Source organism: Pelmatolapia mariae, linkage group LG3_W (genome assembly GCF_036321145.2).
Source record: "Pelmatolapia mariae isolate MD_Pm_ZW linkage group LG3_W, Pm_UMD_F_2, whole genome shotgun sequence".
Taxonomy (NCBI): domain Eukaryota; kingdom Metazoa; phylum Chordata; class Actinopteri; order Cichliformes; family Cichlidae; genus Pelmatolapia; species Pelmatolapia mariae.
In genome coordinates, this window is record NC_086229.1 from 53,529,469 (window position 1) to 53,557,388 (window position 27,920).

General features: G+C 39.2%; 1 protein-coding gene across 1 annotated transcript; it reads left to right on the plus strand.

Annotated features, from left to right (window-relative positions):
* The first annotated feature begins 495 nt into the window (after positions 1 to 495).
* Positions 496 to 27,458, plus strand: LOC134623756 (protein-glutamine gamma-glutamyltransferase E-like). Its single transcript, XM_063468779.1, has 18 exons — positions 496 to 543; positions 1,250 to 1,444; positions 1,534 to 1,954; positions 9,345 to 9,395; positions 10,333 to 10,500; positions 10,924 to 11,175; positions 12,647 to 12,765; positions 13,947 to 14,075; positions 14,238 to 14,415; positions 14,521 to 14,656; positions 16,039 to 16,148; positions 16,292 to 16,407; positions 19,975 to 20,101; positions 20,883 to 20,995; positions 25,299 to 25,473; positions 25,744 to 25,898; positions 26,198 to 26,331; positions 27,308 to 27,458. The coding sequence occupies exons 1-18, from the start codon at positions 496 to 498 to the stop codon at positions 27,456 to 27,458; spliced, it is 2,778 nt and encodes a 925-aa protein (XP_063324849.1).
* Positions 27,459 to 27,920: the final 462 nt, after the last annotated feature.

Here is a 27,920-nt window from a genome sequence, read left to right on the forward strand (position 1 = left end):
AAAGGCACAATACATCTATTACAACAGGGTGGCTTCATAGTAGAAGTCTGGCTGCTGAATTGGCCTGCCTGCAGTCCAGACCTTCTGGGAACTGAAAAGATTTGGAGTATCATAAAATGAAAAATGCGGCAAAGAAGACCCTGGACTGCTGAGCAGCTAAAATCCGACATCAGACAAGACTGAGATAACATTACTCTCCCCAAATTCCAATAACTGTTGTCCTCAGTTCGCAGATTTGACAGGGAAGTAAATAAAAGTTTTTTGAGACATGCTGCTGCTATCAAATTCAAAATGACTTAATATTTTTTTTAATTGTGATTTTTTTTCCCTCTTTAAACATTTGATATGTTTCTATGTTATATTTAGAATAAATCACCAAGTCACTCCACCAGGCAGGTGGCTTGGACACCTAAGTTTGTGGATGCGATAGTTTAAGAATGAAATGACGTAGGACCTTCAAACTGATACCACAGGTGTATCTATTAAAAATCTCGGATGAGTTTGAATCTCACTGACCTTGATGTCACAGTATCAGAGGTGAGAGTAAGTTTTCTGAAACTCTTGTGAAAGCGATAAGGTGACAGAAGATGTTGAAATTGTTACCACAGGTGTATCTACTGGTGCTCTATAAGCCACCTGTAACCACATATTAAAACAGTACCTTATTCTATGCAAGTAAGCAGTATACTTTAGAATGTTTTCTGCCAGCAATGAATGACTTAATATCCTTCATCATAACTGTTTATTTCACTTGCTTACACCACTCTTTAACTTCTTTTTAAGCCAAAGCACACTCTCTGAGAAAGACCTACTGTGTACTTACAGGCCTTCCAGGAAAGGAAGGCCTGTAAGTACACAGTCTGCAAATGCAGAGAAGTAGAATCACAATGGCTCATTAAATGCAAGGTCACTGCAGCTTGATGTTATCGTTTCCACTTATGCAACCCTGGTACATATCTGTTGTAGAATTGAGACCTCTTGTTGTCATTATGTGTAGGCTAGCATTACTCCTCTACACAGGTTGTTCAGTCTTGTCCAAAAAATTTTAAGGTGTATTGCTGATCAGTCTTTTTGTTTTTTCATCTGACCACAGGACACATCTCAGTTGAGGATGTCATCAATACAAACCTGTTTCCTGTCCATCCCTGCCCTCCTCTTCCTAGTCCTTCCAATAGATCCCACTTTAGCTGAAGTGGTGACATCGGTATCAATCTGTAAACAATTTCTTCTTGAGGAAACTCCCCCTCAGGTCCCTGGTGTCTTGGAAAGTGGGAAAATCCTGAACCAGAACCAGTACAAGCCTATTTGCCAGACTTATAAGAACAAGAGAAGGTTTTTAACTCTCTATGACATCAAGAACAAGATTCCAGTGTTTTCTGCATACAAGTACATTGGAGAAGTGGAAAAAAAGCGACCCCGCAGTCACTGGCAGATAGAGCCACAAGTAGGTCTCACAGACTCTAAATCAAACTTTTATTTATATCTTACAATGTGCTACTGTATATTCATAACTAACTGTAAGCCTCTTTGCAGCTTGAGAATGAAAATGACAGCAACAACATGAGGAGAAAAGACAAAGAGAAGATCTACAATCACCAGGCTGTCGACACTGATTTCAAATCCAATGGAACATATGACAAAGGTCACATATTTCCAAGCTCTCATGCACTCACTAAAGATGACAAACTGGCTACTTTCACCCTGACCAACATTGTTCCACAAGCAAGAACTTTCAACCAGGGAAGCTGGAACAAAATGGAGAGGTGCATCAAATGTGTTATGGACAAATACTGCAAAAATAGCAGTGGTGTCACTGAAGCTTTTGTGGTAACTGGAGCACAACCCAGCTCTAACAACATCCTCAACAACAAGATTAACATTCCCTCCATGCTCTGGTCGGCATTCTGCTGCTACAGCTCCAACATGGACATGTGGATCGCTAGCGCACACTGGGGTGAAAATGTTCCAGATGAATCTAAACACAAATATCTACAGACCAAGACTCTGTCAGAACTGCACAACAAACTGAGGACAGCAGACTCTGAGTTTAACATGTTTCCTGGAACACAGTGTCCTCTACACAAGACTGTCTCACAGTTTTACCCAGATATCAAAAACTGCTTCTGCCCCTCATCCATATCAACCACTTCTGCCCCTAGCAATTTAACAACTCCCACTCCACCTTCTGGTTCAACCACATTACAACTGACCCCCACGCTTCAAATTCTACTCCTAACACATCTGTTTCTCTACTTTTAACACCTTCTATTAGCTCTATGTCAGACTGGTGACCTGACCTGGGTGTGTCCCACCTCTCTCCCTATGGTAGCTGGGATAGGCTCCAGTACAACCATTGACCCTATTAAACATAAGCAGAAGAGAATGGATGGATAGATGGATGAATTCCCATCATGCACTTCATCGTGTTTCTTCTTCAGTCACCATTTTCACTTGCTATGGGTTTATTCACCTCTCTCCCTTCACCCCCACTTCAGATGCCCCCCTCCCCAGCTCTCCCATTTGAACATCTGCCTTGCTTACTAAGATCTGGCTCTCCAGTTACTACATCTACTCCTCTTACTATGATGGGCTTTTATCTACAACATCATTCAACATCAGAATTTTAACTCAATATCTGACCTTGCGATTGTGACATTTGAAACATCAGGCTCAGTTTTCTCTCTGAAATCTGCCCCTAGAGGGACTAATACTGTGCAGACCAAGGATAGATAGAGCTGATTACAATAAACAAGAACATTCACTGCCTGGACTAGCATATGGATGCTATGCACCACGTGGAATGCAAAGATACAGTTAGCTTCTACAACAACTCCCCTCGACAAAAATGCACAGGTCTTGCAATAAACTGATAGCGACAAAGGTTGTGACAGCTAATAAACGTATTAATACTCTCAGCTGCTTCATAAACGCACAGAAGGAAATGCCCACTGCATGGTAAGCCTCACAATGACTAGTTAAATTGGCTGCTGTAGCTAGAAGGGTAACCAGTCATGAGATGGTGATTACGTTTTTCGCCACAAGGTGTCACTCCTATTTAAAAATTATTCTGTGAAAAGTGATCATTGTTTTTCCAGCTAACTTCATTATCGACCCATTTATTCACCTGTTTCTTCCTGCTCTTGTTCAAACTTGTACAATGTTTTAAATCTGCACCACTGATTCATCCTTTTTAAAGACAGCTTGCTGTCTTTAACAGTCTCATTATTTACTTAACTTGTTTATATGCGGATTTCTCCAAAACATGTGTTGATCACAGTTATTGACAGAATGGTATGATAAGTATTGTTTTGACTTGTGCAGGACTCGTCTGTGTCACTGTTTCACAGAACATCATCTTCAAGATCTGGCGATAAACCAAATTGGCCAGCAGGTGTCACTGTCGAGATGGTTTCAGATTGTTTCAAAACTATGATACATGAATGCTTTAAATGGTTCAGTGTTTCACGAAGCCTTGCATTACCCATCACTTTAAATACTTTAATTAGCATAAACTGTTATAGTAAAAATGTGCATCTTTCCCATCCTGTTTTATAAGGGTAAGGTTTCTACAGCTAAAACAAGAACAGATAACAACATGTCAAACATATCAATCAAGTGGTTTTGTCTGCCAGTTTAACGTGAGACAAAGAAGGACACAGACGCCATATGATCACCATCACTTATAAGATATTCATCTTATCTGATGCGCGCATTGTTGTGCTTCCTTCAAAGAAGCCTTACAACCTTGGGCTGACTGTCAGCCCGACAGCAGACACCTGTCCTACTGAATGTAAGTCACTTTTGAATATACAACAGCATATAAATGGTTCATGAAGAAATTTAAATCCTATTTAGGTATAATTCTTTAAGAAGAAATTAAATCATCTTTCTGGACTGTATAACAAAAAATTGCAAATCAAGCCGTCTTGATTTAGAAAAGTTTTACAGTTTGGAGATTTAAGAACAGGGGTTTCACGTTCTTCTGCCAGGACACTCTATATACAGACATATATTCATACATACACTAGCAAAGCACCGCGTGGGTCTTTTCTTTGGTGTTAGATCAATAAAACCAACTGTCAAGAAAAATATAATTGCTTTTTCCTAATTATGATTACATTCACAGATTTTCATTTTTATATGTATTTATATTCTCTGTGTTTCATACAGGTGGTTTTTGCCAGGCCTGCAGCGCCTGTTTTGATCTATTTGATCAAAACTATTTGATTATTGTGTGCATGCAGTTTGTTTCAGTTTCAGTTGCTTCTCTTTTTTCCCCCCTTATTTTAATCTTTTGTCTTTTACTTTTTTGTCTTTTACTTATTATTGTAGGTGGTTATTTGTTTTAGTTTTCTCTTTGATCATTTTCTCTAGAATTCTAAAATTGTGATTTTTGAGTTTAACAAATTTATTTCATGAAATTCCATCAGTCATGTCAACGCAAATGCTTCACTGACTATTCACAGAACAACACATCAATTTACGGTATATGTCACATGTCATATGATTTTATGTAAAGGTAAAGGTAACAGTGGTCACCATGGCAATCAGAGTAAGCTGGGCGAGTGGCTCCAGCAGATGCCAGGACCAAGATCCAAGATCTCTGTCCAGAGGAGCGCAGTCCTAGGAACAGCAAAGGTACTCCACTGTTAGAGAACCCGACCTTGAAGGATAAAGACCATATTTTAAGTATTTCATTAATTATTTTCCTTTTTGATTTATTTTCCCTTTAATTAAACTGGACATCACTTTATATACCTCTAAATTTGAAATGTCCTATTAAAGAATCTCTGATAACAATGAATGTTATCTGAAAATGCACAGGTGTGCACTTATGCAGAAACATTTCAGAGACACACCCAATGAGATAAAGAACAAAAAGGTTTGCAAAACAAAAAAGTATCACCTGATGCAGAGTTAAGACGACCCAGCTCTAATAATAGATCACATTTAAGCAAAGCAGCAGCTTGTTGCGCATTTAAATATTATCAGCTGTGTTATAACCATTGTGACAAAATGGTAAATTGAGAGCTAATTTACCTTTGCCACATCAATAGCAATCATGAAAGTGGGGTTTTGTTATGGGAATTTTTGGCATTACAGTTTTTCTGGTTTAAGATTTTTCATTCAGGTTATTTGTTAACAGTGAAGACTGTAATTAACAACTGCCAACTGTTAACAATAGATTGCCTTTAGAGTCAGCTGTGTACTGCTTGGTACAGAGACACCAGTTCCAATATTCTATTCTATTCTATTCTATTCTATTTTGGGGCCATGAAAGGCTTTAAAAGTATAATCCTAAAATCAGTTCTTAAACAAATGGGCAGTTGGTGCAGAGTCATTAAAACCGGTGTAATATCCCCACATTTCTTGGGCAATTGCAGCGACTGAGAATAAAAGGATCATTAATCATATGAGTGTCAGCAAAACTCACAGTATTAGGCTAATAATATTAATAATAATAATAATAATAAAATGTTTTTGTAACACTTTAAAACACGTAAAAACACAGAAAATAAATGTACTGTATGGATCCCAACAGGGGATCAAATAATTATTTAATAATAATAATTGTGGTTTGTAGTCTAAAGTGCTTTGGGTGATCGTTGATGCTAGAAAAGCTCAAGTTAAAAATTTGGTTGCTGTTTTTAACCCTGTTTGGTTTGGTGGCTTTGGTTTCCGGCAGATTGAAACGGTTGCCTGTAATTCATATGGAAAATGGCAGCTGAAGACTTGCTTGCAGCTTGCACAGTTTCATGGTGATTGGTGGTTGCCAGAGGGTTACTGGTCTCTGGACCTGTCCGACTGGCTCATTTGCACAGTGAATGCTGGTTGTGCTTTTTACTCATCTATGAGTTTGATGGCATCTGCAGCAAAAAGAATTCATGTGATATAATCAGCTACATAATGCCAACTGTTGCAGACTAAAGCAGTCCTTTTCCCTTTTCTGAGCTGGTATCTAAAAAATGTTATCTAATTCTAACCAGTCTGTTTCACTTGGTTGGCAGTTTTAAATGATCTGCCTTTCAAAAAAATGTCCCAAAATCCTGTTTCAGCAGGAATTTTATCTCTTTAAGTATGTCAGGCTCTTTAAAAGGCAGGAACCTATAGTGTTTGCTACTCTGTTTTCAGAGCTGCGCTGTTGCTTTCCAAACCTGCGATCGTTGTGATCCTTCCAGTAACTGGTATGATGGCAAACAGTGAGTATAAATGATATATTTTATTTTTTTAATTATAAATATATATAAATGACCTGACAACTAGAAAAAGGTTGAACAAGAATCATTTGTCTGAAATGACAAAAAAAAATTAACAGAAAATCAAAATTTGAAAATTCTGGTTCAGATTTTTGACAATATATATAAAGGACCTCATGAGAGCCGTACAACAGTGAGTCTCTACAGCCATCTGTAAAACATGGTGAACGCTCTGACCTGATTCAGGGCTGCACTTTAGCCAGTGATGTTGGAGATCTTGCTAAAATTAATGGAATTATGAGTTATGCTCAATCAGATTTTGATCCACCATGCAATATCTGTCTGTAAATTTCTGGAAAAGTTCCTTTTTCAGAATGACGATGATCCCTTGACAAAGAACAGAATAGAAGGCAGCCGACATTCAAAAAAGATGTTTGAATGACTGCAGAACACTACAGAAGACTACTTGAAGAAATTAGAAGAGAGCAGGCTGTTTTGAAGAATAAAGTTGGTCACACCAGATTAGAGTTGTACAAACTCTGTTTTTGCCTTATATCCTATATTTCCATGTATGCTTGTACACAATTTAATAAATTGCTACATTTATTTACCATTTTCCTAGCAAAATATTAAAAAAAAAAACAACAGGTGGGTAGAGACTTTCACACTGTACTGTAATAATAGTCTACCAACAGAAAAAAAAATCCATTGCTGATATGTTTATTAACACCTGTTTATCTTGAGGACATCAATGTGTGGTGTCGAGTAACTTTGCACTTTTTTCAGATATTTTTCAGTTCTATTTAATTACATTCAGTTTGATTTATATATTTTTATTTTTATTTATTTGCACAGGGTAAAAATATTTCCACACAAATGCTTGTAAATAAGGCCCAATTATTCCAATTGCATTACAGTTCAATGCACATATTTCCCTTTTTCCTAGCTAAACATAAAGAAACTACAGGTAACTCAATGCTTTCACACAGTACTACTGTATTATTAGTCCACCAAGAGAAAAAAGATACATTGATAAGAAAAATTAAATTGAAGCCTTTTGTGCTTGGCTTTCATCAGCAGGTGTTTATCTGGAGGGCATCAGCTTTAAAGCCATAGGCGTGGTGTCTGGTACATTTTCACTTTTTCAGAGAGTTTTCCCGACAGTTAAAGTATGCAGCCAGACACGAATCCAGATGAGTTTGATATTCTGAGAATGAATACCAGAAGACAAACAACCATATCACCAAACCAGCCGTACACCAACTAGTTCGACTTAAACAAATAAACTTTATTTTCAGTTATTATCAAACTCTCAGTGTGATGAGTTTATACAAATCAATTGAATTGAATTTTATTAAATTTTATTTCCATATTGCCAAATCACATTGATGCTCATCTCAAGGCACTTTATTCTTTGCACACTTTATATTGAAAGGTAAAAAGCCTAAAAAAACACCAAGAGGAAAAAAAAGCCAATAAGCAGACAACCCCCTATGAGCAAGCACTTGTTGACAGTAGGAAGAAGAACTCCCTTTTAACAGAAAGAAGTAAGTAGGTCAGATCCTGTAATTACAAAAAAAAGGGATCTAAAGGGAAACAAAATACTATCACTTAGGGAAAGCACAGGGGACGTATCGACCAGTAAATCAACAGCTTTACACTGAGCTCTGTCTTCACCACAACAGACCGGTGCGACATCTGCATCACTGCAGCTGTGACCATGAAGCATTTGTCAATTGAAACATATTCCATGATCTCTTATCTTATCTTGTCTCTCATTTCACCCCTTTCTTTGCTTCACCTGGAAATAAACATATGTCGTTATATAGAGAAATTGCTGTGGGGCAGTATACAGATTCAACAAGGCTGTTGGTTCCAAACAATTCAAATTTACTGACATACGCACGGTGCTGAGAGCAAAATAGGTTTGTACACGTTTCATAAATCTGACAGTATTTTTATTTGGTGGCATATTTTTATTTTTATGTTTTGGACAGGGTAAGAACGTTCCCACACAAATGTTAGTAAATGAGGCCCGATTATTCCTAACACACCAGTGCTGTGCACAGACGTTTAAAGGGGCGGGTGTTCAAAGTTAAAAAGTGGCACATAGAACCAGGCTGAATATGAAAAACCCACATTCATCAAGAATCTAATATGGAATTACATTATGCTATATCACTGTCATTTGGTGGGGACAATGCAAAGCAAACGTAGCTTATGTGTTACCTGATGGGTACAATGTTGCTGCTGCTCCTGCTGCTGATAGTGCAGGAGGGCAGGGCTGTGTTGATCTGAGACTGTAGACATTAAAAAGTCCACAGGAGAGATGGTAGCTGATTAAACAAGTGTTATGAGATAATAATAAAATGCAAAGATTGGTGACAGTGCGTAGAACCATACAGCAACAGATTTAAAAAACTGTGGGAAATGAACTGAAACTGGAATATTACTAGGGCAAAACAAATGGGTGGTCATGGTAGGGTAACAATGTAACAAAAAAAAATCTATACACATAAAACATGCACACATACACACATGTGCATACAGTGACATTTTGTTGTCACTTTGATGGACAGAGCTACAGAGCCATGACACCCTTATCCAGTTAGCTAGCGGCTAATGACCACCACTACTTGTGCAGTTAATAAAAGTACGGCAAATGTTTTGTTGCACTGTTGCACACACAGTGTGCTCATTTGTTTCAATTCGTCAGTTGCCAAATGACAACTTAACAACGTGTACACAAAAAATGTGCGTGCTCTTTGCGAGCTCGTTCCCGGCTCGTAACCAGCACCCTCTGCCATCAAGGGTGAGCATTGGTTTATGGTCATCATGTGACTGATGCAAGCCAGATCCTCTTATTTAGTCAAATGTAAATGTTATTGTTGATGGGCACAGGCAGGGGCAGGTGCTCAAATCCCTGAATCCCTTTTGATGCCTTATATCATCTATTTCATCGATTTGTACGTTTGCACACAATTCAATGCACATATTTCCTTTTTTCCTAGCTAAACATAAAGAAACTACAGGTAGCTCAATGCTTTCACACAGTACTACTGTATTATTAGTCCACCAAGAGAAAAAAATATATACATTGATAGGAAAAAAAACTGATTAAAGCCTTTTGTGCTTGTCTTTCATCAGCAGGTGTTTATCTGGAGGGCATCAGCTTTAAAGCCATAGGCGTGGTGTCTGGTACATTTTCACTTTTTCAGAGATTTTTCCTGATAGTTAAAATATGGAGTCAGAAACGAATCCAGATGAGTTTGATACTCTAAGAATGAATACCAGACAACAAACAACCATATCACCAAACCAGCCGTACACCAACTTAAACAAATAAACTTTATTTTCAGTTATTATCAAACTCTCAGTGTGATGAGTTTCATGAGTATCACCAAACCAGCTCAGCTAGTTCTACTTAAACAGATAAACTTTAATTTTAATTGCTGTCCAACTGTCAATGAAATGAACTGAGAATTAATACAAATTCAGTTCAACTGAATTTTATTAAATTTAATTCAGTTCTGTTTGTATTAATTTCTATATTGTCAAATCATAACAATTGTCATCTTAAGGTCAAACCACCAGTAGAACCAGGATCAGGAGGGGCAGCTATGTGCTCCGACCAGTTGGTGGTGACGGGAGAAATGAAAGTTCAGTGGGGTTGATTTAAAAATGTAGTAATTAGTGAATATTGATTGCTAATCGTTGATTCTCTAAAAAAAAATCATCTTGTTCTCACAGATGTTTGAAAATAGTTGAAAATTATTAACTCTTTTATAAACTTCCATTTTTTCACAGTTTAAAAAGCCCACAATATGTGAAAGGGGCGCTAACAGAAAGTAAACAACAACTTAAAAAGAGGTCATTGCTGGACACACTGAGGAATTTATGATCAAAACTGAGATATTTTTGAGATAATTTTAATATTTTTGAATCCTAGAAGAGTTAAAAACAGTAAGATAGGAAACCTGTGATTCAAATGGCGTCTCTCCCACTTCTGAATTATAACTTCCTGTAAAACTTCAAGCTTGTCAGTTAACAAAGGCTTTTCATGTCATACTGATAGTTGCTTTTGTGGCTCTCTAAGATAATTACATTTGAACTTATGTTGTGTTTTTTGTTGCAGGAATTAACAAGGTGAATTTTCACTGCATGACTAACAACACTGCTCATCGCACCATTGAAATTACAACAAAGCAGCTGATTGTTAGGCGTGGCCAGCCCTTCCTGCTGACCCTGGAAATGGTGCAGCCTTTCAGTGTCAGGGACACACTCCTGCTCACTGTGGAGACAGGTAGCCACTTGAACTGGTTTTAAAAGCCAGTGTGGCAATTCTGCCACACTGTTTGTAATCATGCCACATTGCTTCAAAACATTACTGTAAAATAGTGCACTAATAAATAAATATTTAAAATATAAGGTTTAAAAGTGCTTAATATGGTAAAGTGTCCATACAGGACGTGACTGGTATTATAATTGAACTCAACAATTAACATAACACATTTGTAACTCTACAAAATCACCTGTTGATGTCCTCCAGCTTATTGGCAGTCTATTATGATTAGGCTCTGGTTAACAACCATTGCCTAATCATAGTCCTCAGTGACCTGGTGGAAGTAAAGAGGTTAAGTAGAGTTTTTTGAAGAAAACAAAAAAATAAAACTGATTGATCCCTGAAATGTAACAAGTGCTCTTCCCCACTTCTTCCTTACTTCAGGTCCTGCTCCATCAGAAAGACGTGGAACACGTTCTCAGTTTGGTAACCCGTCTCCCAAGTATACCAGTGATGTCAAGGCAATATGGAAGTATGAGATTGACAGGAGTGCTGTCCTGGAGAGGGGCATTGTGGCTCTCTCTGTGACCCCACCAACTGACGCTCCTGTGGGGAAATACTCCCTGTCTGCAATGACAGATGGTGAAACTAGAAATCTTGGAACTTTGGTGGTGCTCTTCAACCCCTGGTGCTCTGGTAAGACGCAGTGTTTCAGTCCTGATAAGTAAAACAAAAGAAAAAGAAAAAAGACAGACAACCTGTAACTAATAGAAGTTACTATCTATAGATAGAAGTTTTTGTTGTGTTTTTTGATATATGAACTTACCATAAAAGCTGAGTAATTCTGCCACGGGCAGTTGCCCGGGGCGGCATCACGGGCATCGGCAAAAAAAAAAAAAAATTGCTCGTACTCATGCTGCCCCGACATCAGCCAGCGCATATTGGGAATGGCATAGGCACCGATCGGTTTTCTCTCCCCCGTTTGCTGGGAGTAAGGGCGCCCTCCGTTTCCCGGGTGCGCCTCCTACTTGCGGCACAGGGAGGAGAGGGCGGGGCGGCGGGGGATACTCTGGCTGGCTGGAGCAGCGTCTAATAACCAACTCGCAAAATAAAACAAAATAAAAACAAACCAACAAACACGAAAACGCCAGACATCATGATACAGACTTATAATTTGCACCGATGTTTTTTCGAAATTCTATACACGAAAAGTGAGCGCGAGAGCCCTCGGTGCGCCTGCTGCTGAAGTCAAAGTAAACTTTACTGTCATCTCCGCTACATACAGTCCAGTATATAGAGAGACGAGACGACGAGGCTCCAGTTACAGCAGTGCAAGTAAACAAACAATAAATATAAGAAGAGTAAGAAAATAAATATACACTTTAGGACCAGGGGTAAAGGGATCAATAACAATTTATAATTTATAATTTACAGTTTGATGATTTAAAGTCTCACACAACCTGTCGAAAGGGGAGGGGGCCGGCTGCTTCCAAATAGAGCACATTTCATTCATAATGATGTAAATCCAAGCCCATTATGTATTCATGATTTGAATCCTGGGTTGTGCGAAATCCCAGAATTAAACCCTAGACAAAGTGAATCTGTGAACTAAGGTGTAGGTCTATTAGGTTATGTTGTGGTGATCCTCGGGTTGAGGGATTTGTGTTCATACTGGAGTGCAAAATTAAAACCAATGGAAGATGGACAAGAAAAGTTCAAAGCCATCAGGTGCTCAGTTTAGAAAAAACAGAAAAGAAGAGGAGGAAAAACGAGCAAAAGATACAGGTAAGCAGATGTGTCATTGGATAATGGCAGGTCATCCTGAAACAATCAGAATCAGAATACTTTATTAATCCCTAAGGAAATTATGTGGGTTACAGTTGCTCCAAAAAGAAATGGTGAAAATAGTAACAGTAAGAGACTAAACTCCAAACAATACATTATGTTACAGATTTTAATATCAATTAGTTCCGACAACAGTTTTATGTTAATGTACAATCCTTAATCTGTTTTATGTGTATGTGTGTGTGTGTGTGTGTGGGGGGGGGGGGGGGGGGGGGATGCCAGAGGGAGTGTTCCCCCGGGGCGCCAAACAGGCTAGGACCGCCACTGATTCTGCTAATAAATTCACTAAGGATGCTTGCATTATAGTTGCATGTGTCTGCAGGTGACTGGGTGTATCTTCCCGATGACAGAGAAAGACAGGAATATGTGATGAATGAAGAGGGAACCGTCTACACAGGAACATCACACTACATAGGTTCACGGCCCTGGATCTTTGGACAGGTAAGCACCAGAGTGCTGCCATGCTTATGCTGCCATATTTGGCCAGTATTCTGAAGGTTACGCAAAAATTGAATGTTAGTTACAAAAAAGTGATTTGTATGAGAAACAGGAAGATTAGCTAGTCAATTATCCTTCAGTTTTATACTTTACATAAACCTGTAACAACTAGTAATATGTGTGAAGTTAGAAAGCTAAAAATATATTTATATATTTATTTATTTGGAAATTACCCAAAGCATACGGTCATGTGAAGACTTCCTTTTTCACAGGTTCATTGAGCTTTGCAGGCATTTGTTTACGCACAGCTCTCTTAACCCTGTAAAGCTTGAACCATGAGCTGTACTACGATGTTGTTTTTAGAGAAAAGAGGCTTTCTCCTGGCAGCTCAGACTTGTTCACTCTTTTTCTAATTGTGCTGTAGAGAACATCAAGATGTAACATGCTAACTGAGGCCTGTAGAATAGCTCTGGGATTTTTCCAGGTATCCTGAGTATTGGATGGTCTGATCTTGGGGTGAATTTTCAGCAAACATAAAGTTACAAGAATATAACCAGATAATTATTTAGAGAAACGAGAATTATTAAAACCAGAAGAAAGTAAAATAACTGAACTTGACTGTTTTGGTTTGTTTTTTTGACTTTTTAAATCATTTTAGGCTCTTTATCTTCCTATTTAAAGGGCTTTGAGACAGCTTTTGTTATGATTTGACGCTAGATTTTTTAAGACTTGATTTGAATACGACATAAATGCACTAAAAACCTGCATCAAAGTATGATGAAGTTGTGATTTTTCTGCTAATTACAGGTGACTTCTTTTATCAGACTAACAATATTGATGTTTCCATGATGCAGTCACTGGAAGGCAATTGTCAATACTTTTTACAATTAGAAGTTAACATTATTGATCTAAAATAATAATTATGCAGCATCAGTAGCATATTCTGTTTGAAATCCACATTACAATACTTTTATTTTTCTACAAGAGAATTAAGAACATTAAAGTGTGCTGTTTAATTTGAAGAATATTTGATACACCGTGTCATGAAAAACGTGGTCATTGAGCTTCTGACTGGTCACAAATTCATGACAAAGATCCCTAAGCTTACAGCCAGATTAATAATAAATTCCATCCATCCATTCATTCTCTTGGTATTGTAGCTCTAACTTGTGCTTCTTACCCAGTTCGAGGAGGAAATGGTGGACATTTGTCTCAAGATACTGGATGCCAACCTCAAACACAGAAAAGACCCAGCTGGTGACACCTCTGCTCGTTGTAACCCCGTCTATGTTAGCCGTGTGATCAGTGCCATGGTAGGACCTAAATTTACGTGCATTACAATTTACATTTAACACTTCATTTAAAAACTTAAAAGTTAAGTTTTTAATGCTACCTGTTGTAACAATAATATAAACTAAATTTACTCTTGTGCAACCAATGGATGAGGAAGAATGCAGCATTTGTCTGATTTGCAGGTCAATTCCAATGATGATGAAGGTGTACTAGTGGGACGCTGGGATGGAAACTATAGTGATGGATGCAGCCCCACCTACTGGACTAGCAGCGTTAGCATCCTTCAGCACTGGTTTCAAAACCGCTGCAATCCTGTCAAGTACGGACAGTGCTGGGTGTTCGCTGCTGTAATGTGTACAGGTACTGCGAATACTGTGTTGTTTTTGTGTGGCAGAGTATTGCCATGAACTTTAAGCAAAACTGAGACGTCATTTGACTTGATCGTTTTGTTGTCTGTGATTTCAGTGATGCGATTCTTTGGTATTCCATGCCGTGTCGTCACCAACTTTGAATCTGCTCATGACTCAAACAAAAGCCTTACTATTGATCAATATTATGATGACTATGGAGTCCATAGCAAGGAGGCCTCCGAAAGTGTCTGGTAAGATATTCAGTAGGGATGCACCGATACCACTTTTTTGGAAAACGAGTACGAGTACTTGCATTTCAGTACTCGCCAATACTGATACCGAGTACTTACTCATTGACAAATGCCAGCCATTTGACTTTCTGGTAGTAATAAGGGAAATGTATTTCATATTATATATATCGCATACATTTGTATTTGTGTATTTTAGTTACAAATATATAATATTTCAGATGGAAAATAATCTTACATTTAGTACTGTAGTTTATCATTGAATACCTATAGCACACAGACTTTACCTTGGGTCAAGTATGGTGGAGATGAAGTACAGTGGGTTGGTCTCGACGTCACTGAAGCACTTCTTGACAGCTGCCAGTAAGGTTGCTTTCATTGTCTTGACGCCGTGGTCCTCGTCTGTTTCTCTGTTTAGAAGTCTCACTAGCACAGTCACAGCTGGGATGACATCAGAGGCTAGTGCGTCGTAGCTGCTCACTTTTTTAGTTAGTTCCTCAAAGGGGGCGAGGATGGCAACAGTCGTCTCCATAAGAGCCCATTGGTGAGCGGTGAGATAGTCAGGGAGTTCATGCTCGGACACATACACCCCCAGCACTCGCTTTTGCTCAATGAGGGACTGGAGCATGTAATACGTGCTGTTCCAGCGCGTCTGTACGTCCTGCTGCAGTCTCTTTATTGGCTGGTTGAGCTGTCCCTGAATGTCCTCGAGGCGGGAGTAGGATAAGGCGGAATGTTTAAAATGCCCAACTATTTTCCGTCCCACTGCTATAGCATCAGCTATGCTCCTCTGTGCTAATAAGCATGGGATTTTAGGTGCTTGATTAAATTACTTATGTTAAATGTGCTACCTTTTGAGCCTCCTCTGGACAATTTCGCTGAGCACAATTTGCAGTCCGCCTTTGTTTTCGCGTCTTCGTTCACTTTGAAATAGTTCCACACGGCTGACATGTCTCGCCTTGCCTTCTCCCCGCTCTGAGCTGCAGCCGGGGCCTGGGGGCGGGCACTATGTGCCTGTGGTTAACCCCTTACATGCTGCTCAAACATAGACAGGTCTCAGACTGTGGTATCGGTCCCCGGTATCGGGGGACTTTTAACGAGTACTTTAGAAAATGTGGTATCGAGGCCGATACCAGATACCGGTATCGGTATCGGTGCATCCCTAATATTCAGACAGTCAGTCAGATGTGCAAGTAAAATGAAAACGTTATTATTGCTTTCTTGCTGTTTGAGTTTTGAGACCTGACTTGAAAAGGAACACGAACGTCTGTTAAAGTTACATATTGATAATACTAATGATATATTTTCACATAGACAGAGCTATTATATTATGCAATTTAAAATACTCAGAGATATAAACTGGGAAGCTCACCTTTCTTGTGCAGGAACTTCCATGTGTGGGTGGAGGGATGGATGAAACGACCAGACCTCATGAAAGGTGGTATCTATGATGGCTGGCAGGTCTTGGATCCCACTCCACAGGAAAAAAGTGAAGGTAAAAACTATTTCGTTTTTTATTTAGAAATGAATGCACTGAGACAGATGCACAAATGAATGATTCCAATGAGAAGTACAAACAATTATTTTTAAAGTTTTTGTTAAATTTGTAAAAGTCCGACTTTGCTTTTGCTGCTCCAGGTATGTTCTGCTGTGGTCCAGCCCCAGTCAACGCTATCCTACGTGGTGACACAGACGTCAAGTATGATGTACCATTTGTCTACGCTGAGGTCAACGCTGACATTGTCAAATGGATGGTCTGTACCAGTGTTATAAAATAACCAGCTGTATACTATACAGTCTGTCTATACAATCTGTATTTCTACCTTTTATCTGAAGAATTAACTCATTCAGCTCTTTTAAACTCAGTTTTAACCCTAATCCTAACCCAGGGGTAGGCAACCTTTCTGATGACGAGTGCCATCTAAAATTTCCTCAGAAGTCAGTGTGCCATATAATTGCATTAGCAATAAATCTAATAACGCTCTATATTAACAGTTACACACTATATAGAAGAACTTTATAGAATTATATTTGTTCGCAGATGTTGTCAGCTATCAGCGAATAGTTATCAGCTATTTTGAAACAAAAAAAGACACTTTTTATACATAACAAGAACTCCATAACAGCAAATGAACTGTATTTAACTATTTATGGTCTCCTCACAACAATGATAAGAAAAATAAACTGAGCCAATATGGCATGTTTGTTAATACAGAGATACACATGTTAATGTGATTCCTGGTCTCCCACTCAGAGACACAGGTCTCCGAGTGTCCAGCATTCAGACGGCTGCCTGAGGACACTCTTCATGTGAGAGAAAATCTGCTCACACAGATATGTAGAGCTAAATACTGTCAATAAGGCCTCTGCAATGTTCTGAAGACAGTTAAACTTGTCAGGTAGTGATGTCCAGCAGGTGAAAATGCAAGCTCCATGAACACGCACAACTATGGATTCCAGCTGCTTCGATGTTGCATTAACTGGCATTAACTCAGCCAGTTAATGCGAGACAAATTAGCTGCTCATTAAAGCTTTCTGGTTTGATCAGAAAATAAAACATTGGTCCATACACCTGAAAGTCCCAAAAATGCATTGTGAATTCTGTCTCGAGTTTACGGATGTATTCGTGTATTTCCGTGGTGCTGATGCTGTGCTGAGCGGAAAGCTCCTGAAGCTTTTGAAGTGTCGGAATGTGGAAAGCTAACAACGTCCCTCTCACCAGAAGGCTAAGTTATTTTTAGCCAATTACAAGTTGAATCTGGTAGCTAAGATACCGTCATTAAGAAGCGGCACAACTAATGTGTCTATGCGAGCTAATTTGCAATGTGCACCGCTGGCGCGGCCATTTATTTTTTAATGCACCTTCTCAGATTAATTCACTGCGTGTCGTGCCCAGGGCTAATTTTAGTGACCTCCGATTGGCGTAACCGGGTGTCATTACTGCCGACGTTTACCCTTAGCCAGTAGTTTTAAATTTCCCTCAATGTCTCCTGCTCTGGCCCCTGGAAGACAATTGACTATGGTTGCCGGTTTCTCTAGCTTCACGTCTCAGAACAGAATCGCCAATTACCAGAGTTTGACCACCGGTGGGTGTGTCGCTGAATCGGGAAAAGCAGGTAGACACATGAACAGGTTGGTGGTGTTCAGTGATCCTGGCCTCCAGACCTGTAAATTGGCTACATTTGTTACAAGCAGTGTTGGTCAAGTTACTTGAAAAAAATAATCAGTAACTAATTACTGATTACTTCCCCAAAAAAGTAATCCCGTTACTTTACTGATTACTTATTTTCAAAAGTAATTAATTACTTAGTTACTTTTTAAAAACACGATGTACAACCTGAATAGGTAATAAAGCGATAGATCTTTCAGCCCAATTCTACTTTTTCTGCATAATCCATCATACAAAATGTAATCAAATGGAAACGTCTCTTTTTAAAACTTGTTTTATTAGTTTTAATCTTTTAACTTTATGCATCAAGCATAAATTTAATTATATGCAACATTCTCTGACTGGAAGAAGTTTGTTTAACATTTAAACCTATTTTCTGCACATTCCAGCACATAAAATAAAATATTTTTTTGTATTTACACTCACTCTTTCAAATAGATGCAAGTAAAACAAAGCAGAAAATAAATAAAATCAAAGACAACCGGTCTTGTTGCTCTATTTTCACCTGTAAAGCAGGAGTGGGGTAGGCGGAGGTTTACCCTGGTGCAGGTGTGCCGCAGCGGTCAGTGGAAGAATCCGTGAGTTTCTCTGTGAGTTTCCCATTACGTTGTAGCGCACTCGATGCTTGCCTGGAAGTTTAGGGGTTTTTTTCGCTGTAAAAAGAAGTTTTCTTCCCACGCACAACGGACGCTAATGTTTTTGTCACTTTTTATGGAATCAAACTCAAAATAAGGTCAGTACTTCCACGCTTTAAACGCTGCATGCTCATACTCTCTCCCGCACTCGATATATTATCCATTGTTGATCTGCACACAGCTGTTGTCACGAACGTCGCACTCGCTTACGTCACTGTCATGAGACATTCTCACAAAAAAATCACGGTTTTAGTAACGCAGTGTGCTCACGGGAAAGTAACGGTAATCTAATTACCGTTTTTGCAATAGTAATCCCTTACTTTACTCGTTACCTGAAAAAAGTAATCAGATTACAGTAACGCGTTACAAGTAATCTGATTACTTTTACAAGTAACGTGTTACTGCCCATCTCTGGTTACAAGTATCACTACTGCCAAGGAGTAACTAAACATCTGACACAATGAGCAGGAAAGCGCAGGAGGAACAGGTGAAGAGGCCATGCTGCTAGCGACTCGGCTACGAGCTAAGCAAGTGAAACCCTAAAGACACAGTGAGTGAATACTTGGACTCTAAATTGCTTCGAATGAAGCATGTGAAGATTACACTATGAAATAAGAATTATTTGATTAAATTGCTACGCAGATAAACTACACAAAAACACCACTGTGTGTTGGAACACGACGCGATCACCAAGTGACAGCGCCACCCAAAGGATCTCACAAGGTTCATCCCTGTCGTGGAACACTAGAGCAGCTCTTTACCCTGTCAAGGATACTTGAGGGTACATGAGTGTTTGCCCAACCAGTCTACAGGTGTTTTGTAGACTTGAAAAAGAGATTTGACTGTGTCCCTCTGAGTATGCTGTGGGAGATACTTTGGGAGTATGGGATTTCTGGTCTGTTTGTCCGAGTCTTTTGGTCTTTTTACACCATTGCAAGAGCTTGGTTTGCATTGCCTGCAATAAATTGGACTCGTTCCCATTGGGTGTTGGACAGCCAGGGTTGCCCTTTGTCACCAATTCTGTTCAAAATGTTTATGCACAGAATTTCTAGGCTTAGCGAAGTGGCGGAAGGCTTCCACTTGGGCGGAATCAAAATTTAATCTCTGTTTTTTGAGGATGATGTGGTTCTGTTGGCTTCATCAGGTGGTGGCCTCCAGCTCACACTGGAGTGGTTCGCAGCCAAGTGGTTCGCAGCCAAGTGTTAAGCAGCAGGTTAGGTTGCTGCCCCCTGCGAAAATGGATGGATGTTGTTGTTAATTGACAAGATGTAAGACCATTAAGGAGCCCAATGTTCACTCCATATTTCTCTTGGCTACCCCTTCAAACTCATTCAACATCCAAAATGCAAACAAAGATCACACTTACATCATCTACAATTTAATGGCGATAAATTCAACACAAAGGTTATTCTGACTGACAAACATAAGTGCAGATTTACCAGTGACTTTAGCTTATTAAATTATGCAGTCTTGCACAAAGTATTGACAATTTTCTGTTTTGATGTTACTTTTCTCAGATCAGTACTAACGGTTCAAAGAAGAAAATGTACACTGACTCCATGTCAGTGGGTCAGAGCATCTCTACCAAGGCTGTTGGCTCCTGGAAAAGGGTTGATATCACTGACAGCTACAAGCACAGGGAAGGTAAAACAAACATACAATGCTCATTTGCACTGCACATGTCAACTGGACATCAATAGCTTTATTATTTGGATAACTGTTTGGTAACATTCTAGTACAACTGCTAAAGGCAGTTTCAGTTCAAATGATCCCAGACAACACAAACAAGTTTCTTATGTTTCCTAGCTCAGTTTGTTTACGATCTTGAGTTTATCAGTATTTCTAGTTTAGGTTTTCTTGGTTTTTAATTGGTCCTGTTCATGTTTTTGTCTTGTTTCTATGGCATATATATGCCATTTTGTCTTGTCTCTCTCTGTCCTTCCCTCAGCGTTTCCCCAGTTAGGTCAGTCTCTTCTTCTGTGGCATGTCTCCGTGTGGCACTCTGTCTCTTGTCCCTGGCTCTCTGCCCCTCTCTCTCCTCCCTCTGTTCCCTGGGTTTCATCTGTCTGCATCTCAGTGTGTGTGTTTCTCCTACTTCCTGTTTCAGTTTGTCAGTCTCTTATCATGTGTGTTCAATGTTCAGCTGTGCTTTACCTGTCTCATTAGTTGATTGTGTTCAGCCGTGTTCCCCATGTGTCTTCTCTCTGTCCTGAATCCCTCCATCCCCCTGTCTGTGATCTCCCTCATTCTTCAGCTGTGTGTTCTACCTGCTTGTCTAGTTTTCAGTAACTCCCAGTTCAGTTTTGTACATTCTATAGTTAATCAATAAAGCTGCTTTTTGAGTTTAGTTTTGCCTCCAAGAGTCTGCATTTTGGGTCCCTCAATCATGCCCGCTTCACACAGCACATGCCATATTTCCCTACAGGCAGCGCAGCGGAGAGAGCCATATTCAAACGTGCAGTCAGAATGAACTCAAAAGAAGGTCAAGGATGTGACATAGAAGAGGCACCCCAGTATGTTGAGATGAAAATCAAAGAGGTAAAACTCAAAATACAAGACTGCACGAACAGTAAAAAAAACAGTTGAAACAGTGTGAAATGGGATGGGGCCTTTAAGGAAATTATCTAAGAATTATCTAAGAATAGCAACTAGAAGCCTGGAAACCTGCAGACTCATCACCATCCTGAATGAGGCCAGTGACGGTGGTGTCATCTGCAAATTTCAGCAGTTTAACAGCCAAGTTCTTGGAGGCGCAGTCATTGGTGTACAGCAGGAGCAATAGCGTTGAGAGGACACATCCTACTGAGGGACCGAGTTTCAGAGGTGATCTCTCCCAGCCTCACTTGCTGCTTCCTGTCTGTCAGGAAGCTGGTGATCCACTGACAGGTAGCTGGTGACACGCTGAGCTGGGAGAGTTTGGAGAAGAGAAATTCAAGCACAATGCTATTAAAAGCCGAACTAAAGTCCACAAACAGGACCCTGGCGTTAGTTCCCGGGCGGTCGAGATGTTGCAGGATGTTTGAGGCAAGGAGGGTGAAACTCCGGGCTTTCATGGACTTCTCTTTCTGAAACAGTTGGCTCACATCCTGAGTGTGTATTCTGAGTTCCAGGGAGGAGGAAAGAGGGGTGAGAGGTGTGTTGGGGGTCAGTGTCTGAAACAATGTCTCTGAGGAGGGGTGGGTGAGGGTTGAGGGTCTGTCCATCTCAAACCTGCAGTACAATGTATAGAGATTGACAAACCACGTGACTTTCGCGCATTGCATTGTGGGTACCAGTGGCAACAAAATCAAAACACTGCATCGAGCGCTAGCATTTCCAGCACCGGTAATCATTAATTCTGCGGTTTTAAACCCTACTTGCATTTTATTTGCCCCAAAAACAGTTATGTACAAAACGACGGAGAACACGGCAGGTCCGTACAAAGACAGAGTTGATGAAAAGGCAAAAAAAAAAAAAAGTACGAGGAAAAAAATCAAAGGAGTGAAAGGGCCAGACCCATACGAGCATACAGAGTGGAGTAAGGAAGTTAGCCTGCTGCCCAACTTTCGTCACGCACATATTTATTATTATATGGTCCTAAGTGTGAGTGCATACACTCACAAAATGTTTAGTAATTTCAGATCCCTGCAACAAGCCCAGGTCCAGTTTACTTTGGTGATTTGAACTATTCCATTTCACAGCTGTTGTTAAAAAATTTGTCTTTATCTCCTGTACAGGCCAACGCAATCTATTTGTCGTTTCAGGTTGTAGTATTACACAACATTTTCAGATCTAATAGAAATAAAATAAGTGTTTCGTAATTCATTCAATTTATTGTCTTTATTTATAACTGGCATTATTGTTTCATTCTATTATAGAATCTTACAAGAAAGAGGCAAAATTGTAAAAATCCATTATGCTTTATTAGCTGCTTCGGTGAAAAACAAATCAACAATGCAACAAAAAAAACAACATTGCAAAACAACATACTAGAAAAGAGTTATTCATCACTTGATTGCTTCAATACAACACTTGGGCACAGATATGCGGGACTTTTCGTGGCTGTTTTGGTACCGCTCTCTCTCTTAACCGATCAAATCTCGCTGTGGTGGCAGCTTTAAACTCGGTATGACCCAGGTTGATAGAGGGTGCCCAGTCTGGATCTCATTCCAGCATTTTGTAGGCTGGTTTTCCTACAAAACACAACAAACATTAGCCCGCAAAGCCACAGTGAACAAAGCAGCACAGCGCAACGAATTCAATTCAAATCAATATAAGACTTATTTGTAACCTACATCAACAATTATGTTATGATAAATTACGTAATAACTACAACAGAAGACTTACCTTTGTGGAAATGCTTGGAGCAGACTAACATGTGAGCTGGAGTGTTCTGGAACGTTATATTTGGTCTTCGAATGGCTGCAATCCAGGCCATCCGTCGGCTCTTTGTTACTTCGGAAACATGGCTTAAACAATTTCTCTTCCACGACGTAATCCGATTAAAACCGATCTCTTTACCCGTCGGCTTCAAGTGGCTGTCATGCGACCGGCTATTGCAGTTAATAATACAACAGCTTCTTGTTTGCTTCCACAGGGGGTGGGGAGCGTCTGTAGCTGGTGATTTCCCGCAGGCCCCTCCACACTGACGCAGGGTTGTTGGCTGAGAGCAGTTTTTTCAGCTTCTGGGAGTAGATCCTTTTGGCTGCTTTGATCTCCCTGGTCAGTGTGTTCCTGGCCTGCTTGTACAGGGCCCTGTCACCACTTCTGTAGGCGTCCTCCTTGGCCTTACGAAGATGTTGGAGTTTAGGAGTGAACCATGGTTTATTGTTGTTGTATGTGCAAAAGGTCTTAGTTGGCACACACATACACATCTTCACAAAAACTGATGTATGATGTCACAGTGTCCGTCAGCTCATCCAGATGCTGAGATGCAGCTTCGAAAACAGTCCAGGAGTTTTCTTCCTTCATGCTGGTTGGAGTTTGCATCCCTCCTCAGGCCAATGCGAACAACGCACTGTGCGAGCTGGCTGACCAGATTACCACCCTGGAAAGAAAATTCCCGGATTCCTTCACAATTGTCCTTGGGGATTCTAACAGAGCAAATTTAAACCATGAACTTTCTAAATATAGACAGCATATAGACTGCCCCACCAGGGACAACATTATATTGGAGCACTGTTACACTACTTTAAGACAGTATCTGGGATTCGCTCACTAGGCCAGGTTTCAGTGAAGCAGAGGGGAGCAGAGCGTGCAAAGTCCTTGTTAGTCTAGTTTAAAAGCAGTAATTCATCGACTTTGTTGGGAAGAGAGCGGAGAGCGGAGATTCATGAGGTGAATGGAGGGGAGTGTCGTGCGGAATCCCCGCTGATGTTACACCCCTGAAAACAGGGGGAAAAGAATCACGAGAGTGATTATGACTTGAGTCTCTCATGCAGTCATTTATTGCAGTGAAAATGAATAGAAATGTTTCACATTCTGTACTGCTTAATGTCACATGGTGGAAGACAAACACTAAATAATAAACCAAAATACTAAAGTGCTTACTATATATGCCAGAACATGTTTCCTCACAAAATTGTTCACAATAGCGGTGTTTTTAGCTCCTGCCGTTATCTTAATGGCCATCATACAGTACAAAACTGAGGCTCAAAACCGCCATGTATGTGTGCACAAAACTCTAATACAATGCTTCTAAAGCTTACAAAACAATGTAGGGTTACCTCTTAGATATCTTAACAGTGTACACATTGGAAATATATCAACTTTTAAACACTTTTACCTGAAAACAGGGGGAAAAGAATCACGAGAGTGATTATGACTTGCGTCTCTCATGCAGTCGTTTATTGCAGTGAGGAGAACGTGCGAAAGCCCCCTAGTGGAGAATAGAGACACTACTAATCGATCCCAGAAACGGCTTACTAGCCGATCAGTGATGTATAGATTGCAGTTCTCTTAAGTAACATGAAAGCCATTAATATAACATGAAAAATAATAACCTCTTAACCATTTTCTTACCATATTTACATTATTTTTGTCCATATATCAACTGATATGAATTAGTATTAACTGAACAGTTTTATATGCAGTAGTCCTTCAACAGTAGTCCTTCAACCTGTCACACTGATGTACAGGCAAGCACACCATTGTTTTTCTTGTGACATTACCAATAAGTTTGATGTGTCACATGGCCCTCTTCCTATTGAAAAAACAAAAGTTGTATCCAAGATGGCCGACTTCTAAATGGCCACCATGGTCACCACCCATCTTGAGGAGTTTGCCCCCTCACATATACTAATGTGCCACAAACAGGACTTTAATATCACCAACCATTCCCATTTCATTATGGTGTATCCATATAAATGGCCCACCCTGTAGTTTCACCAGAGCGAGTCCCCCATCTGCATCTCCTCCGAGAGCCAACTAAAATTTCCTGAAAAACTTTCCGGGTTTATGAAAAAAAGATTAGAACTATTTTGAGACGACTGCCTGACGTTTAGCAGTTGATCTCTGGAGAAAGTGATGTGGTCTGAGTGACGAAAAGCACAGAAAATAAACAAAAACAAGAAAAGTGCAAGGGAGCACAGTACCAAGGCTGCCATCCACGGCGCCATCTTGGTGAAGAAAAAAAAATGGACTGATGAGCTTTCCAGATTGTACCTGAAAATTTTTTTGTTTTTTATTTGTGGTAATTAAAATCAAAATTCACAGTTTGAAATGTTTGGTACAATGATGTACAATTTTTGTATTTGTCCATTTGTTTTCTGAAACCAAACCTGAAAAAATTGACAAAATTTTGATTTCAGGGACAGAAAGAAAGTCAAAAATGCTTTTGTCTCATTTTCTCTTTAAACACCAGGAGACCAAGGCGATAAATGGCCAGGACATTAAACTGAGGCTCAAGCTGAGCAGTAAGGATCACACCAATAAGGTGTTGTCTGTCCGTGTCAACGCTCAGGCCATCAGGTACAACGGCAATCCAGCGGGCAACATCCTGAACAAAGTGCAGCACGTGACACTTCTGTCTGGACAAGGTCTGAAGTTCTTATCTTACAATTTTGTTCAGCATTGTAATTTATTTGAAAAAAAAAAAAAAGAAAGAAAGAAAGAAAGAAAGAAAGAAAGAAAGAAAGAAAGAAAGAAATAATATAGATTTCTATGATTTGAGGCTGCTACTTCAAACTCCACCCCAAGTCTCAGAAATGAAAGAAATTAGAAAGAAACAAGAAATTAAAGTTTCCTGATGATACCATGAATCTCTGGATCAGTTCTCACATTCCTGCATCTCACTGTGTGTCCTACAGATGTGGCCATACCTATCCAGATCCCCTTTGCAGATTACAGTAAATATATGGTGAACTGCGACAGCATAAAGGTTTCAGCAGTGGCCAGTGACAGTGATGAATACTACCAGACTGAGACCAACATCACCCTAGAGCAACCAGTCATCTCCATGAAGGTCATTAAAATCCTAATTTTGTGTGTAATATAAGGAAATATGTGATTTTATAACCCAAGAAGTGAAAGCAGATTCAAACTAATGTCATTACTTGGTAACAAAGTATGTGTTCATGGTATACGGTAGACTGGCTGTGTCGCATGGCTTTACAACGATAACTGCTGATTGGTTATTTGACAGTCAAGAAAGCTTCACCTGAACTCAGTTGATGAACAGGTTCTATGAGATTCTGAAAATTCTGGACTTTGTTCTATAAATTGCCGCACATTAATGCTGTACTATATCTGTGTTTCTTTTAGGTTTTGGATCCAGTCCATGTGAACCGTGAAATGACATTGGAGGTGGAATTTAAAAACCCGCTCAATGAGAGGCTGAGAAACTGCTCCCTGACAGTCATTGGATGTGGCCTTTTTAAATCAGACTATATACAAAGGTCAGTAGTGAGACTTAACATACAATCTAACTCATTACAATCACAGGGTATAAGGAACAATGTGATTGTCTGAAACTAATGATAATATTTCCCATATTCAACCAGATGCTTTTTGTTAAACGCAGTAATTTGCTTTCTTTGTGAGAGTTACAAAAAATATTGATTCTAGTCAGATTTCATTTCATCTCCGCAGTTCAATAATACTGGTTAAAAAAACAAAAAAAAAAAAAACAACTCTATTTTTCTTGTACTCTGCCAGTTCATTCATTTTCATTTGGTTTAATATTGATGTTAATGCAGTAACCTCATTATGTAAAATATCTTTAAAACAACACTTTTAAACCATAAGCTATTGATGCTTGTGTAAAAATGAAACAAATTCATGGAAATTTTCTTGTAACTTTAACTTATTTAATTCAAGCCATCGTTTGTCTGCCACGTGTCTGATATGTTGCCACAGAAAAAGAATTAAAAATCTTCAAAAAGGAAATAACGAGAGAAATAATCCAATTATACTCATTTTTGCATACGTAGCCTTTTGTTTTGATTAAAATTGTGTTTTAAAGAATTGAAATGGCCACAAAAGACTTTCAGATTTTGATTCATGCTGCATATTTTAGTGCTCTAAACAAATCTAAATTTTCTTTTTTCTTCCAGTCTTCAAAAGAAAATAAACATTTCTAACTTACAGTGCTATGTTGTTGGTAGTGCCACCAAGTGTTGTTCACCAATAAATAGTTCCAGCTCACAATCCCATTTTGCATAAAGATAAAAAAAAAAAGATAAACAGTATGCTAATCCTAATTACTGCTTTCAGACTGCTTTTGTAAACAGTTTAGCTAAAGCTAGGCAACAGTTTTCCTTTATTTTTATTTTTCCCCCCTAAGCTAAGTTGGCTTAACTAGCCTAGGTTCTCATCCAAACAGGGCTTGAAGTAAAATAAAAAAAAATAATAATAATGTTTTTCTATTTACAGTGACCTGCGTGAGGTAGAGCCAAACGCCACGCTGAGGGTCAAGATTACCACGACTCCCTACAGAGCTGGACTGAAGACCGTGGTTGCTGACTTCGACTGCAGCAGCTTCAGAGACATAAAGAGCTCCTGCTTCGTTGACGTTAAACCATGAAGCTCTGGTTTCATTTACAGCTCCCTCTGTGTTTCTGTTTCTTTATTTAATTTAAACTGGGATAGATTAATCTACTACACCTTGTTATAACTATCATCCACGGTAACGTTACTATCCATAGTCAAGGTTTTGTTTGTTTTTTTCCACTGGCTGGGATATAATCTAGTAGATTTTTTATTTCAAAGATGCGGGGATATGCTTTAGGACTAACAGCTACCATAATTAATAATTAATGAGTAATGTAATCATTTTAATAAAAGAAAAGGGAGAAAACAGATTTCCTGATATTGCTTTGTAGCTTTTCTCTCTTTGTGCATTAATTATTATCGGGTTTAAATGATTGTGGGAAAATTATGAAGCTGTATTTTGTAACATGTTATAAACATTTATCTCATCTCTGGACTGATCTGAGAAATGAGACATAACAACAGAAAATTAGTCAATGCTTTGTGCAAGACAGCA

Coding starts and splice junctions, on each gene's coding strand:
- LOC134623756 (XM_063468779.1), top strand. CDS start 496: ATGAGTTTGAATCTCACTGACCTTGATGTCACAGTATCAGAGGTGAGA. Junction 20,102..20,882: donor CAGCTACAAGCACAGGGAAG/GTAAAACAAACA, acceptor ATTTCCCTACAG/GCAGCGCAGCGGAGAGAGCC. Junction 25,899..26,197: donor AACCAGTCATCTCCATGAAG/GTCATTAAAATC, acceptor TGTTTCTTTTAG/GTTTTGGATCCAGTCCATGT.